Source organism: Eurosta solidaginis, chromosome 4 (assembly GCF_040869045.1).
Source record: "Eurosta solidaginis isolate ZX-2024a chromosome 4, ASM4086904v1, whole genome shotgun sequence".
In the NCBI taxonomy this organism is placed as follows: Eukaryota; Metazoa; Arthropoda; class Insecta; order Diptera; family Tephritidae; genus Eurosta; species Eurosta solidaginis.
In genome coordinates, this window is record NC_090322.1 from 231,118,648 (window position 1) to 231,136,694 (window position 18,047).

Here is an 18,047-nt window from a genome sequence, read left to right on the forward strand (position 1 = left end):
GTCTAGACCAGGGGGTAAATTCCGTAACTGTGAAAAACTGAAAAATGTACACTCACTGAAAACTCATTTGCACACACAATTTATACTTTAAATTTTCATGCGATTCTGTAAATTATTGTGCACATTGTTTTGCTGAATGAGCGCTGAATGTAAAAGTCTTATGTCAGTGAGAAAATATTCATCTAACGCCATGAAAACAAAAAAGTCATTCTGCAACAGTGCGTATGAGTTTTGAATGTCAGAATAGTGTACACTGGCTGCCAAGAAAACTCACGAAGTTTTTATCAGTGAGTTTTCTTGTTTACAGTTTTGCTTTACAGAATCACAATTTCAAAGTTTACACAATTTCTTGTGTACACCTTAAAACTCACAGTTAGCGAATAGGGCCAAGGGCTATTCATTTCATAGCACAATTGTTCCCTCTCAATTCACACGCATATGATTCGCTCTGTCGTCGTTAATTGAGTTAAGCGGCAGTTACCCACCGACGTGTGCCGTACGTACGGACGTTTGTCGAATGAAACACGTTTGACCGAACCCTCACGCCCGTAGGGATCAATGTGTGCGTCTGTGTACATGTACATAACATATTTGTGTGTGTATTGTTTACAGATAAGCACTGTTGCCATTGACCATTTTGCATGCATGCTTATGGAAACATCAGCTTTTTCCAATTTAATTTTTGATGTTGTAAAGTGCTGGAATTAATATTAAATAAATATAAATAGATAACATATTTATAATCTGCACTTTTACGAAACTATTTCGAATTATTTTCTCAATTTTTCAAACTTTAATTAGGTGTTTTTGCATGAAACTGCCAACGGTAAAAAATTAGCGCACAAAAGTTAACTAGGCAACTTTGTCTAGTGAGAGAGCGATCAGCTGACACGTTCTTACGGAAAAAATCAAAATTGTTTTGATTTCTACGTTCCGGGCTACGTACGTACGGGCGTTGCACATCGGTGAGTTTTCGTTTACATTGCATACTCATAAGATAGCTGACACGTTTTTGGTACGTACGTTCGTGAGTAACTGCCGCATTAGTCGTCGCTTGGCACTTGGCGTAGCAACATCGGTGATGGGTATCGGCTGATCGGTATCAAAATATGTATGAAAAATTATACGCGATACATGTGTTTGTTGTTAGCTCGTTGCTTGCTAGTAAGCGACTAACGCCCCGATTCTAGTGTGGTAACAACATTCTTTACCACGGTAACGAAATCATGTGGAAACTTTTACACCCTTTTGGTATTCTATCCCCGAAAGTAGCCGGATAATTTTTTACCCACAAAAGTAGGTGGTTACATCGAAATAACCAAACAACAGCTGTTGTTTAGAAAAAGGCAAAACTGAAAAATAAAGAATTGTAAGCGCAAATAAGTAAAGATAATAGTAAAAAAGTGTTGCCTCTTGCGATTTTTGTTTACATTATGTACTTTCACAGAATAAATTACAATATAACTATGTAAAATCTTATGCATATATGTACATATATACACATCGTCTCGTTTATTTGTTAGCCTCGTATCTACGAGTGATACATTTTCGGTAAAGCCATGGCGAAACCATACAAGGTGGCAGCATGGTGACATACCTACAAACATAAATAAAAATTCCATGTACTTCGTTTTTGTAAATTCGATGGACAAATGTAAAATCGTACTGCGCCGGAAGTTGATGTATCAAATTAAATAAAAAAAGTGTATATTCAGCTGTCCCATGCTGCCACCTTGTATCGTTCCGCCATGGTTAAAGCGAAGAAGCCCAACTTTTAAATTTCACCACAGACATTGGTGAGTTTTTCGATGATGACAGCGTTACCACTTTGGCCAGAATCGCGAATAAAAGAACTGGTAACGATTTTCGTTTACATAATGTTCTGGGGACTATTTTACCGGTAACGCTCAGAATCGGCCCGTAAATGAAAAATCAATTCACCCGCACGATTTCGCTCTCACTAATACAGGTGCACTTTCAGTTTTGAATAGCCCTGGTCTAGACTCTAGAGGCTTATCGAATGGTTGGTGTTAGTACATGAACTTTACCACTTTATTCGTATATTCACCAACTTTTTAAACTTTTTAGCCCATTTTCATTTTCTACCACTTCTACCACCAAAGTCGAAAAATCTACAAACATTTCAATATTTTCGCATTGAAACCAAAAAATGCGATCATAGGGTAACCTTATTTAACTGCCGAGCACCCCCAAATAACATTAAGAGGTGACACTAGCCAATTTTGAAAAATTTGTGCACAAATTAAAACCATTGTTTATGAAATACCTAATGTAGTAAATAAGCACGCAAATATTTTTTCTGCGCTATTTTCATCAGTTTTTTTTTTTTAATTTTGAACGAAATTAAAAAAGTTTTAAGTAAACGGAATTCGGTTATTGTGTGGCAGTATTTTTGGTATATTGGAAAATTGTTGTTGTAATTAGACATTTCGGTAAATTTTCGTCAGTATTAACTCGGACTTTTAAATATAAAAGTCCTGAAATAAAAGTTAAATCCGGACTTTTATTTTTTAAGGCCAAAATAAAAGTCCGGCTTGATAACAAAGAAACGGCTGATACGAATTAAATTTTTTTTTTTACTCAAAAAATAAAAATACAGATTTTACCTTTATGGAAAAAGTTCGAAAAATAAAAAGGATGCATGATTCGCCATGATATTGCTATAGGGATATCTGGGAACTCAAAAATTTTCACCTAGGACAATTTTTTGACCAGGGCTTTTTCGACTCCGAAAAAAAAAAAGTATTATTTTCCGTCCCTGATTATTTCCTTGAATTGTGATTTATTATAAATTATGAATTGTTTTTTACAAATATAAACTGTAGCAATTTTTTCATGGAAACAAATATCTACTAACTTCTTCCATTATTTTAATTTTTGGTCTACCAACATTCTCTTTTTAAAAGTCCGTGCACTCTTTGGTGTGTGTGTATGACTGAGTACTATCCGCTCTGTATTGCTGTGTGTGTATGACTGAGTACTATCCCCTCTGGATTGCTGTGTACATGTATGTAGGGCTGTTTTCTATTTCATTTGCTTGCCTTGCTGTTGTTGTTGTCCAGCATAGTGACATATGGGAACTGCTAATATTCGCCATTGTATGTAAGCACGCAAACAGGCGACATCAACAGTTGCTACACCGCTTACTCCGCGACTACTAAATAAAAGATAATAAAAATATGCGTGAAGTGAGCCAACTCTTTTCGTTTCATTCTTATAAGAAAGAAGTAAAAAAATACTACCCTTCTGCCCTCGCTGTTGAAAAGTGCGCCGAAGAACAGTAATTCATATTGAAAATTATCAATGTTTACCGGCTTTATGGAATGTAAAGCTTTTATTATTATTTAATAAAATTTTTATAAATTTTTTTATTATTTAATAAAACTGCTGTAGTTGCAAGTAAAAAAAAGTCATCATCCGATGACGACATATTCACGACCGAACGCTACGGTTTCTCAATGCAAATGTTGATTGATGGCTTTTTATTTGATAGTCGCGGGGCAAGCGTCAAATACCCGACACGCACTCATACAAAAATTCAGTCAATCTGGTTGTAAATCGCAGGAGGCTCTTATATGCATTTAAATTAATCAATCAAGGGCTACGACTATTTCAGAATCACCTCCGACCGAACCAGTACCGAACGCGTTCAAAGGGTTGATTGCCATTTCGAAGGAAATTACAGTGTTAAAATTTTCAGTTGAAAGTACTGCGAGGGTACAGAATAAAAACTAGTATAGACTATTAGTACAATAGCTCTGCGCTAGTTCGCAAGTGTTAGTAAATAATCTTACTGAACTTATTTTCGGAAAAGGACTGTGACATCGGCTGCACTCTATAAAACCTACATTGCATGCATAGGGACCAACGGAATGAAGAAGGTTGTGCACTACTTAGGAAAATGTGGTCTATGGTAAAATAATGTATTCTTATTTCAAAAATTGATTTGATGTTATTATTAGGGGGACTCATTAAAGCATATAAATTTATAAGGTGTAAAATTATATCCATTTACACACGCTGTTATATGAACGCACCTAGTAATATTCTTGATAAACATAACAGTAGTCAGCTGTATTATTGCCAAAAAAGAAATTGTAATTATTATACAAATTAAAAAATGCCAAGATTAAGTGAAAAATCAAAACTGAATCGTCTTTACTAAGATATTCTTGTAAATGACTTGCTGATGTTGGAGATTTATTATGAAAATGACTGTTGTTATGTTTGCAAGGTTGCATTCCTTTGAGTTTACCGCGTTTACACCATGAAATGTGCGCGTAAATTTATACAAATTGTGTAAATGATTTTTCCTACAAAATTTGACAGTTCATTTACGCAATAGATAAATTTATACGTTTACACACTTTATAAGGCATTTATAATGATCATTGAGTCCCCCGATTGCCCCGTTCTTCGGTGAGCTCTTAACAATACACTTCAAATTAATTCAAAAGCAGCAGTTCAACTCAAAATAGTGTATGGAAATGCCAATCATAAAAACTTTGGTTTCTTTATACAAATGCGCCTAAAACTATGCTATAATTTCTGGTACTAAGTTTTCAGTTAATGGCTCAAACACATTCACGGCGACGATAATGCGACTACCGCCACTTCGCGGTAGACACAAATTTAAATAACTTTTGAAATGTGTATTGGAAATTTAATAATCAAGCGCGGTACCAAATTACAAGAAAATGCTATAGAAGTTTTTTCCCTTGGTATGCCACAATTTAATTGCATTTCCGAGATGAGTTTTTCAACCTCAATTTTAAACCTAGCAGTAAGTAATGGAAAAGTGCTAACAGAAATTTAGCTTTTCCTTTGGTTTTTTATTAGCATGGAAATACATATTTATATCAGTGATGGCAGGTAGAAAAATTTAATCAAATTATTCGTCGCTGTCCGTATGGCGAAACTTTTATTTAAGGATTTATATCCGCATTGTCAATTAGCTGGACAAACCAGAAACTTTTTGCTAAGCTTTTTTATCTTGATTGCTTTTTTTCGAATTAGCAACATCCTCTCCAGACTGCAAGCAGTAAAACTGAGCTGTTGAGATGGATCGGTTTTTCCTAATTAAGGATAAAACATTATTCTCCAGCATAATAAAGCATAGGTGTATTATTTATTTAAAAAAAATTCAAACAAAACATTATGATTGTAAAGCATCGCTAAATTGTTCCTAAATTTATTTAAATATACAAAATGTATATAAATCAAAGTGTGACATTTAATTGTTTAAGAAATCGTTGTTACAATACTATTATACTAAGTATTTACCTAATTAAAAAGTCGTTTAACCCTTTGGTACAAAAGCGCTCGAAAGATCACGCTTGACGTGTTTTATTTTTATATTTTAACTTAATTATATTTTTTTGAAATTTATTATTCCCAGATGTATGTATGGATTAACTTTTTATATATTTGTGTATATATATATTTTATATTAGTTTGATTACCTATGTATGTACAAAAAAATACATATCTGCTACTTTCTTATTAATAAACGCATTTACATTAAATTTATGAGATATCTTTTGCAATTTTTTTATTTTATTTTTATTTTATAATTTTTTTTTTGTAAATTTTTCCTTTCGCATACACATGTGAAAATTTGTTCAGGAACAAATCTTTTGCTAAGTTAGTTATACAGTTTTTTTTTTTAATATTTACAATGGTGGTATATTATTTTTTGCTTAGAAATGTTATTTACATATTATTGTATATACAATTAAACTTTATTACTAATAGCTACTTAAACGCAATATTTCGTACATAATATATTATTCGTTAGCTTATTTAATTTAATGATATAGTGTTGTTCAATTCGTTTAGGCCTAAAACTCTTAGCATTCCCTATTTGCTATGCAAATAATTAATTAGATTTATTTTTTTTTTTTTAATTTTTATATACTCGTTTTTTTATTTTGTTTTTTTTTTTTTATATTTTTTTGTTATTATTTATCTTACTAGCACCGTGTTTGTGTTTTGCATTGAACATTTTATTTATAGTTTTAATATTATTTCAGATTTATTAGTTGGCTCCTTATTATAACATAGATTGAAAGATAAAAGTGACCAATTACTCACTTTTGACTGTCAAATTAATGCGCGAAGAATGCCCACAGCAGGACCGAATATTTGCTGGGCAACAAAACGCAAATTTTCTACTTGAATAAAGGCTTAAAGAAATACAACACGTCACTTACTTCGCGTACAAGAAAGAAACTCACAGCAAAGTTCAATGTAAAATGAAAAATATGCTGCACTTTACTTTTTGCCATTTAAAGTAAGCGTCTGATAAAAATTGGTGTGTTAAATTATGTAATGCTATTAGCAAATTGCTATTATTCTAATAGCAAATAACTATTATTATGATAGTGAAATTTTTAATTTCGTTGCTAAATAAAATAGTTTACGTCAGTCGTTATGTGACTTACTTTACGCCACGTACGTGCTTTCAGCGGAAATAGCATATATCGTGACGTTGACGGATTGTATCTGCTGAGCTCATAAGCATAATTCCTTTTATCTGTAGTTATATTACCAATTGCGATTTTAAATAAAATTTTGTGAATTTGTATGATATTTTGTACAAATTTATTACTGGCAGTGATTTTTCCTTTGTATTCTACTTCTTTGTATATATATATATTTTTTTAAGTTTGACTACTTTCAAAATATTTTCGAATGCTTTAAAATTGGATAAAACAGAACACGTCAATTAATGGTGACAACAAGGCAAAAAAGTTTAATAAATTTAGTTGTTTTATACAAATAAATTAAGAAATGCATACTCTTAAAATCGCTGACTAAAGATGGGACAAATGATGCATGCAGTTCGCTGGTTATCCCCTATCATTGTCTAACAATATTTCATAGCATAGCACAAAACCTAAAAATTAAATAGAATCAGAATACTAACAACCAGTTAATGGTGATAAACTACTTCAAAGAACGCCAGAGAAACTGTAACTGTCACTGTGTTGGTAAAAGTATATACCTTGTCGTAGTTGTATTTAGTCGTTGATCGACGAGCAAAGAGGAAAGATTTATACACGCATGTTTGTTAACACTAAAAAAAATTTTGTAAATATGCTATGAAAATAGCATTAAATTGCATAAGTCTCACAAAATATATTGCTAATAATAAACATTCTGCGCATGACCGTTTGTTTTCAATTATGTTTTTTAGAATTCGCAAATAAACAATAGCCTCTTCAGATGTTGCCACTCTGCTTATTTGGACTACTAAACGGCACTTTTTTTGCAAGCTAGTGAAAATAAAACGCAAGGTAGATTAGAGAATTCCTAGAAAGCAACAACACAAAGTTAGCTAGTTGAGTTAGCTGAGCAGTCAGTTACATTTAACAAGAGTCACCAAACATTTGGTAAATTTTAATCAATTTAATGTCCTACTTTAGACCAGTCACCATCCATTGCATTTGAGAAAATTAACTTGCCTTTAAACATTCTGCTGTGCATATTGTAATTAAGGCAAATCAAGCAAGATGGAAGTGACAACTGAACCATTTTGTTGTCGTAGGAATTCTTGCTTCAAAAAATTTCAAACTAGTGCATTCACCTTTTGTGGGGTGACTATAAATTTAAAATCATTTGTTAAAGCCGTAAAAAGTTTTTGTATAGGCTGACGTATGTGTTTGGATCTTTGCATCCGACAAACGATATGTATGAAGACTTAACGCCACCCGACAGCAGTTTTCATAGCACAACTCGATTTGAAAGTAAACTTATTACCATTTTAGTTCAAGGGTTAACGGATTCAAGGGTCAAGGTATCATCAAACTGTTTTCAATCGCCAGCACGCATGTCGTTGGAAGCATCCAAGGGCCAAACAAAGAAGTTTCTTGTACCGGAGTGCACCATATTCATAAAAATCGAACGTTGCCCATGTCCGTCCGTAATATTCTTCTGAATATTCCAATAACTCGAAACCGTTTGCGCTGACTATTGATCTTACCACAGAATAGTAAACAGCAGCAATAGAATATCAGCGCGCTTGTATGTGAGAAAAAGTAGCAGAAATAGCATTTAATAAATAGAACTAAAGCCATGAAGCGCCAGGCTCCTGCGACTTTACGGATATTTTAAACTTTTAAATATCAACAAAAAAAAAATATATGATTCAACGGGCTTAAAATTTTTTAATTCGACACAAGAGCTTCTACCGAGAAAAGTGAACTATCAAGCTCTCTATTACTTCGTTTAATATATTTTTGTTCTATGGTAAATTAAAAATCTCTCTTTAAAAAGTAATAAAAAAAATTAATCCGGATAGTACTTAGCAGATCACGCAAATTTAACAAGATAGCGTTAAAGTATGGTCACTATGATATTCGAAACCAATGCCGTGTAAAAAAGATATGTATCTTTCAATCAGCGCATTATACAGACATTTTCTAAAACCGCACTAATAGAGACTGCACTTGTTTCTCAGTAGAAACTGTATTTGAAAATAAAAATATGTAGATATACTTTTTTCATCATAATTTACTCATAATGTTATTTGGACGGATAGTTGAAAATCATGAAACAAAATACGATGCTATGTAAAAATATGTTTCAAAGAACTAAAAGAGGAAACTTGAAATTTTTTTTTAACGTTTGTTTAATAATACTTACGAATTATTTCTTATGGTAATATAACTACAAACTTTATTAAATCTTGCTGTAACGGCGAAATATACGAAAATAAAGGCGCAAAAGTTGTATGTCTTCAGACCTTAGAAGACATACAACTTTTCCCTCGTTTCGCCGCTAACGTTGTGTTACCAGCTGAGTTTGAAAACCCACATCTTTATTGCTCTGTACGTAAGCCACAGGCAATGCAACGCCAAAGTCACGCAAAATAAATTCCAAAATTTGAGTTTTGGCATGCCTTGGCAGTCAATTATTTGGTATGTCTTCAAATTTTAAATTTCTTCTCTCAATTCAACTATATTTTTTTCATTTCTTAAAATATTCTTGTTTTTTATCTGAACGAATTTTTGTTTATATATTTTTTTTCCAATGACAAATAATTAAAATGTGGTTTTTGCTTTGCGTTCATTGTGACAGATAAAATTTCCACGTGCGTTATTTCAAAGTGACGCCAGTGCAAAAACAACGCAAAAGCCAAATGTGTTCAGGCGTTTATAAACACGTTACCTTTTTGTCGAGTTTTTATTTTGTAGTTGCGACGATATATAGGCAGAATATGCTATGCTGGTATATTTTTAAGTACATATGTATGTAACTGCTAACTGAGTACTTCCGAACTGGTGCTAATGAATGCAGAGCGGAAAATTGGTAGCCACATTCGTATGTATCAGCATCGGTTAGGTGTGAGATACATATATGTATTGAAATTAGTTAATCAAGCGCAACTACTATTTTAGAGCATCTGAACCATAGAAGGCGACAGAATTAGAGAAAAAGAGCCGTCTCTTAATTCATCCAATCTTCCTACGTTAGTTCGGAACTATTGCGACTATTGAATAGATCCTCGATCGATTTGTATAAAAGATAAAACGGGGACGTAAGCGAAAAAGAACACTGCGAAAATTATTCCAGGAATATATACGTAATTACAATTTATGATTTACACTCACGGAAAAAAGGTATTGACACAAGGATTTTTTTTCTGTTTTCTCCTAGTTTTGCTTAAGAAAAACAGTTTTCGCAATTTTTTTTACGTATACAAAAATGTAAAAAAATCACTATGAATTGAAGTTCAGTATTTTTTGTACTTATTAAGTGGATGAAATTTCCCAAGTGTACCATATTTCCGATGCTTCCGTTACATAATAATGCCGCTACTAAAAAAATGCTGTCAAACCACAGCACTGTAAGCAGATGAAAGAATAAATAGCTGCGAACACATATACACAGCATCTAAGAGAGTAGACGAAATTGCATAGGCACATGACACATAGGAGCAAAGAGCGCAGACAGCATTAAAATAAAAAAATGTAAGGCGCCACAACCTCCGAAGAGATCTTAGGCCGAGCTTCTCTTCCAATATGCGTCGTGCTCCTTTTAATTTTTCCTACAAATCGGCGAGACGGGGCATACTTGTTTTATGCCGACTCCGAACGGCATCTGCAAGTCAGATGAGTTTTCACTGAGAGCTTTTTATGGCAGAAATACACTCGGAGTGCTTGCCAAACACTGCCGACGGGGATCCCGCTTAGAAAAATGTTCTTCTAATTGAAAAAATGTCTTTCTAAATTTTTGATGTTGCTTTGTCCGGGGCGTGAACCCAGGATCTTCGGTGAGATATGCGGACCATCACACCACGGCGGCCTCCAGACAGCATTACTCACACATATACATAAAAGACAACAGCAAATATGAGATGCAGAGATATGAGAGATGTCAATTAGCATTCCATCTAGAAGGCTGTTTGCGAAAAGTCTAGAGCTTGGAAGAACAAGGCGAACGAGGAACGAGGCAAATGAGAGTATATAAGCAGCGCCTTCCTGGAAAGAATTAATCAGTTTGATTTTAAAACCCCTAAAGCGAAGTACGTGAAAATATTAATTTGTTGAAGTTCTACAATCAGAGTGCTGTTAATACATACAAAACATTTGAGTTGATTTATTCGACTGATTAGTGATTCGAACGATAGTTGAAGGCAAGGAATAATCAAGAATCCTTGAAAAACGTAACAATTGGTGTCAGAAGAATAGTTTTAAGGGACAAAAAGGCATGTTCAAGTTGAGTCGGTTGAAGACCCCGCAACTGAAAAATGAGTTGGGAACTAGCGGATAGTAATAAGTTCGAACCCCTATCACGACTACGAAATAGAGATATACGCCGCCGCTTAACGCCGCCGCAGGATCTTTCCCAAATCGCCAAAACGTCGATTCCCTTAAATACATACAAACAAAACCTTTCCTAAATATTATTTTTTTAAATAGAAAAACGCTTTTTTAAGCAAGAACACCGACGGGCCGCCCACGCCGCCGCCGGCGATATAGTGATCGGCGTAAGCCTCTACTAGGAAAGGTTATTTGTTCTACCAGTTGAAAGCACAAGAGGCTCGCATAACTTTGCAGCTGGAAAACATGAGATAAGGGTATCATCGCATCAAAATTAAGCCAAATAAAGTTAAAAACTGCTGTAGTAGAAAGTACAAAAAAAGTTTGAAAAATTGCATAAGCCGATGAATAGTCTAAAATCAGGACTCACATTTTCAACCGGGTCTCCTTAAGGATCATTAAGGATCTTCCCGCATTGCGAAAAAAGCAGCATTGCTTTTTAAAGAAATAAATTATGCGAGAAAGATAATTTCCAGGCCGAAAAAGAATAAAGTGGGTTTAATAAAAAATTTGCCAAAAAATTTAATCAGAAAAATAGAATGTGTATTAGTTAAATTTTTGATTTCATTAATATACTTTTACATACATATGTACATTCATACCAGTTAACTAATAGGCATACATATGCTGTTACAATTGTACATATGTACATACAAGTACCTAAGTATATGATGCTTTCGTATGCGCCACAATTACTCTCGAATATGACTGCTCATAACTCAAAAAGTAATAAAGATACCGATCTCCGGTTTTTACCAATTTCAAAAACGAATTTTCATTTTTAATAAATTGTTTAAAAAACAGTTTATTTTTTTTCGAGTTAGGGCTCTTTTCTTGCGGTGCGTCACATATGTGCAATCTTTATTGACTTTAGCTATTTTTCTTGTTTTGATATTTGAGAAATTTATATATTATGGTAAACGATTTTTTTTGCAACTAAATAAATATTTAGCTTTTTTTTGTCATTATACCTTAAGTTAGTATTGCCGATTTTTATAAGCTACATGATAATTTTGTATATATCCTATTTGTTGCTTTTAAATTTCACTCTTCATTGTAAATTTTATTTGTAGTATCCAAATTTTATTTTTATTATTAACTTTCATGTGTGGTTGTATATATGTACATCGTTTCATTTTGTTATTAATTTCAATTTTTATATTTTGTTGGTATGAACTTATGTATGTTTGTGTGTGTACTGTGAAAAACAGCACATTCTCGCATTTATTGTATATATGTTGGTATGTATATTTTTTTTTAAATAATTTTTATTATCATATTATTGCTGTTATGGGTGTATATATAAATATGTATAAGTATGTAAGAACTTATGATTTTTTTATTAATATTTATTGAATTTTAATTGTATAATTTTATAATTGTTTGTATTTTTAATTTTTTTTTTTAATTTATTGGCGCAGTTACATGCATTTATTTTATGCTTTATTTAATTTTTTTTTTTGAATTTAAATTTAATTTTATTTCACTAGCTAAATATATTTACATATTTAAACTGGATAATAAATATATATATATTTTTTTACAGCTCATTTACACAATTACTTACATACGTACTTACTCTTTATAATGATATAATATTTTTCTCTTGTTACAATTTCATTCATTCCTTATGTTCCGTTGTAATTAAAAAATATTATTAAACTAATTATGTACTATTTTTTATTTAAATATAACTAAATGTATATGTATGTATGTAGATGTATTTAATTTAATGTAATGTATGGCAATGTATTTATGTGTGTATGTATGCATGATTCTGCGTCCGTTTACGGGCGTAGTATGAATTTGCTTCAAAGTTTTTAATTGCTACTTTTTAATTGTCGGTTGCTTAATGAAGCGCGCTGCTAATAATTTTTTTTGCTAATAATGCGTGTATATTTTTATATGTATGTATGTTTGTATGTATATGTATGGCTATATGCTAATGCTTCCTTTTTTATTATTGTTATTTCTGTGTCTGTTTCTGTTGCATGTTTTATTATGACTAAGCTGCAGTGTTCCTTTACAATCTCCAGAAGGCTTTTCTTGTTCTACTCAATAGATTTTTACTTTTTACTGTCTATGCGTATGAATGTATGTACTGTTCTGCTAGTTATGATGTTACTTATGAATATTATATAAATATTATGTAGGCATGTTGATGTATAAGGGTGGCCATAACTTACAGTGTCATCAGAAACACTAATAAATAGCTGTGTTTTTTACATGTATATACATGTGCACGTAAACTTTATATGGACTGCAAAGTGTGCAACTTTGTCTACACTCATGAAATTGTTGGGCAGAAAACTAAATACATAAATGTAAGGCGCGATAGCCTCCGAAGTGATTTTAGGCCGAGCTTCTCTTCCTATTTGCGTTGTGCTCCTTTCAATTTACCTGCAAATTGTCGAGACGGGACCTACATGTTTTATGCCGAATGCGAACGGTATCTGCAAGGCAGATGAGTTTTCACTGAAAAGCTTTTCATTGCAGAAATACACTCGGAATGCTTGCCAAATCACTTCCGAGGAGCGACCAGCTTAGAAAAACTTTCTTCTAATTGAAAAAACTGGTTTCTAAAATTTTGATGTTGCTGTGCCCGGGACGGCAGCAGAAATTAGAACTGATAAATTTCAGTTGCAACTGAAATGTGTCTCTTCATTATATCTCTACACTATTCTCCACTTCTATGACCAAAATGTGTCTGTGTCCACGATGCGTCGAAACCGCGCATGCAGTTGTATATACATGTAAAAAAATCACGGCTAATACGTTATTGATCTAGATTACCGGTTATTGGTTTATGCGCAGGGTGTTGAGGAGCGAGTACGGAAAGCCAGCATAGTTTTCTACACCTGTAAATCGACATTTGGTAAAAAATGGTGTCTCAGACTAAAGATGGTGGTATGAGGCAGTGGTGCAACCTGTGCTGTTGTATGGCTCTATAGTGCGGTGGGAATTGTAGTTAAATCTACAGAAAGTTCAGCGCACTACAAAATTTGGTGCCACCAACGCCTGCCCCATGGCGGATTGAGACCCCATATTAGACTTCCTTCCAATGGACATGCACATACTGTGCATGTAAGTACTAACAACAGTGAGGCACTGAGGAAATCTGAATTCTGGAAGCATATTCAGAAAGGGCAAAGAACTATCCTTACTTTACCGTAAAATCTAGTTCGAGTGCAGCGTTAATACTGTCACTCCAAGAAGGAATGATTAGAAGAGGGTTGCGGATCCAGTTAATAATGGTATACAAATCTACCGTCATTCAAAATGTCGTCGTATTGTAGTGTATTGTACAGAAGTTCTACAAATCATTAGAGAAAATCAGCAACAAGCTTACACCATGCGATAGCTCACAACTAGTTGAAATACCATTATCTCGGCTTCAAGGAAATCGCAGGAAATGAGATGGTAGATAGACTGGCACGTAGCGGGTCAGCGGAAGGAGATAAGGGAATAACCAGCATCGAGGTAGGAATAAACCTAGCAGCAGCCAAGCGGAAAATTCGAAAAGTGAAAGGGCACTACAGAAGTTCTAAAGACGTAACTGCCAAAGATATTGTTGAATACTCTATGTGCAAATCCGGCTCGAACATGTCTTAGTCCGAAGAAATTCTAGAGCAGGGGATTGCAAGATCTGTCGTACCATATAAAAACCAGCTATACAGGTAATAAACAGCGATCCACATATTTGAAGCTTCCCAAGAACCACCGTCAGAGGTAAAAATATAGATATTGATGTAAGAATATAATACGACCTTACGACAATATCAGCATCTTAGTTGCCGTCTGCAGACAAATCATAAAAACTCCCATGACGTTACGTTTCAGTTTACTTGTAATTGGTAACATCTTATTAATGACAGTTGTTTAGACAAACTTATATCGAAGTTTATCTAGATCAGTGGTCACCAAGTTTGAAACAGTGGTTGGTAAGAGTAAAATCATCGTAGTGATAATGGTTTACACGTTGACTAACGAGCAACGAGGCAGGAAGTATGCACGCATGGTTTTTAACAATGAAAAAAATTCGCAAATATGCTATTATTTATTGCTTGAGTCAAACGAAAACAAAATATACTGCTAACATCAAACAATTAAAACATTCTGCGCATGAGCTTTTGTTTGCGAAAATAAATTTGTTTGAAATGCGTAAATAAACATCTTATAGTCTCTTTCGGTGTTGCTACTCTGCTTGTTCAGAGAATAATCATATGCGTGAAGTGATCGCGAATAATTATTTCACTAGCTGACGACCTCTGATCTAGATTATGTACGATACCATTGTTAAAATTAAATGCCACCCCTAGTGATGTATGTATGTGTATGTGTATGTAGCAATGCATGTATGTATTGTGTATGTTTGTATGTTGTTGGCGTTATACTTAAACGATCTAATTTTTTTCTTAATTTCATTATTATTTTATATAAAAACATGGTGACTGCTTCTCTTGGTACCGCCACACACACACACACATGCATATGCGCACATTTTTTTTTTTTTTTTTTGATATTGTGAATATGGCTGGTGTGGTGGGGCTGATGAACTGATGCGGCGCAGCGTTCTAGCGGATGTAAGTATGCTGGTAGTAGCTTTGATCATATCGCTTGATGACCTTATGAACGCCATCTACCTTTTCCTAAATGGTCCATTACAAAAATGCAAATGTTTCGCGGTTGTCGTCTCAGTTGTACTCCTTCTCGATAGTTGTAATTTATGTGGTTGTTGTTGATATGATATGACAAGCAATGTGAATATATGTGTTCATGTGATGCGTTTGATGATTCGGATGCAGGTGAGATCATCTGCTTTATTGTATACGTTGCTTAAACGCTATTTCTTACGTAGGTATTTAGTACTCTCGTACATATGGCTATGATGCATTTTAATCTTCATTTCAAATTTTCTTTTCATTTTACTTGGTTCATGTCTCTAAACACATTCGCACACACATACACATATGTATACACAAATTGATCGCTGTCACACAAACTATTTTAATTTGGTTAGTCTAAAATCGTTGATTTTTGCACTCGTATATACTTGATACTGTTAGTTATATAAATATGTGTGTCTAAAAGAGATGAGCTTTTTTGGTTGTGTGGCTGAATATATAATTTTTGCGCTGTGATATTGATGGCCGAAATGTGTTTTCGCTTTTTTTGGTTGAAAATTTTCCATTTTTTTTTTTAATTTTCCTTTTTTATTGCGTTTGGTGAGGAGTTTTTAGTTTTCGTTTTTTTAAGCCGGTGCTGATTTGCTATTGCTAAAGCGGTTTTGGTGTTTTTGTAAATTTATTGTTGTTTTTGGTGCTGCTTGACTATATTGAGACGACTTAATTGCATTTTGTATTGTATTTAGTACTCCCAATATCATGCATCCTGTATTTCACCTTTCAGTCCAGGCACCCTGTGGTGTTGGTTATGTCCTAAACGATTGGCTAAATCCTGTACAACATCACGAAATATTACCGTATCTATGTTTTCACCTAATAAGTATAATAAAAACCAATCGCCCATCTTCGAACGACGAACGATTATTTCAATTGCGTCTCGACGCACTAACCTGAAAATTGCAAGAGAAATATGGCATTAGTATAAATTATTATTTTTCATTTAAAATGTGCAAGAAAAAGAGTTCAATTTAATTGAAAAACGAATTCCAAAAAAGAAAAAAATTTTAAAGCTACAAGTTTGCTTTTCATCATCATCATAAATTGGTGCATAAACGCCTAGGCGATTTTCAAAAAGTGAGTACCAAGTACTCGTAGAGTTCGATTTGTAAACATACAGGTGTACGTCTAGAAAACTTATGCTTTAAAATTGACTAGAACTCGTCCAGGGACTGCAGTTACACCACAACAGAGGTAACTTTACCAGAAGTAAATAACTTCGAGAACTTCAGAAGAGATATGTCGGCTTGTTACTGAAAACAAGCGACATCGGTTTGTTGTATTGATAGAGAGTTGTAATCGTCGAGTTTTCGCTTGGTTATCAGCTTGCTATAAATTTGTTATCGGTTTGCAATCGTCTTCTTATTGATTTCTTATTGGCTTGTTATCGAAGGATTACATATGTGTCATGGATTTGATATTGAAATTTTTTTTGTCTTCGTTATTAATAGATAGCATGCCGATAAAAAATTGGGTAAACTCCGATTACCTTTAGATAGCAAATCTATAAATTTCTGATAAGAAAATCGATAACTTTTTGATAACATGTCGACAACAAATTGGTAACACTTTGGTAACAAATCCTTATTAATGTCTTATTATATTATATTTTATTTTATTTTATATTATTTTATTTTATTTCATTTTATTTTATTTTATTTTATAATATTTCATTTTATTTTATATTATTTCATTTTATTTTATTTTATTTTATTTTAAAAAAATGTCTTATTATATTATATTTTATTTTATTTTATATTATTTTATTTTATTTCATTTTATTTTATTTTATCTTATTTTGTTTTATTTTATTTTATAATATTTTATTTTATTTTATATTATTTTATTTAATTTATTTTATTTCATTTTATTTTTTTAATTTTGTTTTATCTTATTTTATTTAATTTTATTTTAATTAAAAAAATGTCTTATTATATTATATTTTATTTTATTTTATATTATTTTATTTTATTTTATTTTATAATATTTTATTTTATTTTATTTTATATTATTTTATTTTATTTTATTTTATTTTATTTTATTTTGTTTTAATTGTTTTATTTATTTTATTTATTTTATTTCATATTATTTTATTTTATTTTATTTTATTTTTTTTATCTCATTTAATCTTCTTTTATTTTATGTTATTATAATTTATTTTATTTTATATTATTTTATTTAATTTTATTTCATTTTATTTTATTTTATTTTATTTTGTTTTATTTTATCTCATTTAGTCTTCTTTTATTTTATTTTATTATATTTTATTTTATTTAATCTTAGGTTATGTTTATTTTATTATACTATTTATATTTATTTTTCTATATTATATTATATTTTGTTTTATTTGAATTTATTTCATTTTATTTTATTTTATATTATTTTATTTTATTTTATTTTATTACATTTTATGTTATTTAATTTTATTTTATAATATTTTCATTTTATTTGATTTTATATTATATTATTTAATTTAATTTTATTTTATTTTAACAATTTTTGTAGTTATATCGGCCTA

General features: G+C 32.0%; 1 protein-coding gene across 8 annotated transcripts in view; it reads right to left on the reverse strand.

The window, feature by feature from the left end:
* Positions 1–2,583: 2,583 nt before the first annotated feature.
* shakB (shaking B) overlaps positions 2,584–18,047 on the reverse strand; it is an 840,660-nt gene continuing 825,196 nt past the window's right edge. For all 8 annotated transcript variants that reach the window (XM_067785020.1, XM_067785019.1, XM_067785027.1 and 5 more), the window contains one exon: positions 2,584–16,422. In XM_067785020.1, the coding sequence (XP_067641121.1) occupies positions 16,230–16,422 (193 nt within the window). In that variant the 3' untranslated portion in view covers positions 2,584–16,229. The remainder of the gene's footprint in view (positions 16,423–18,047) is intronic.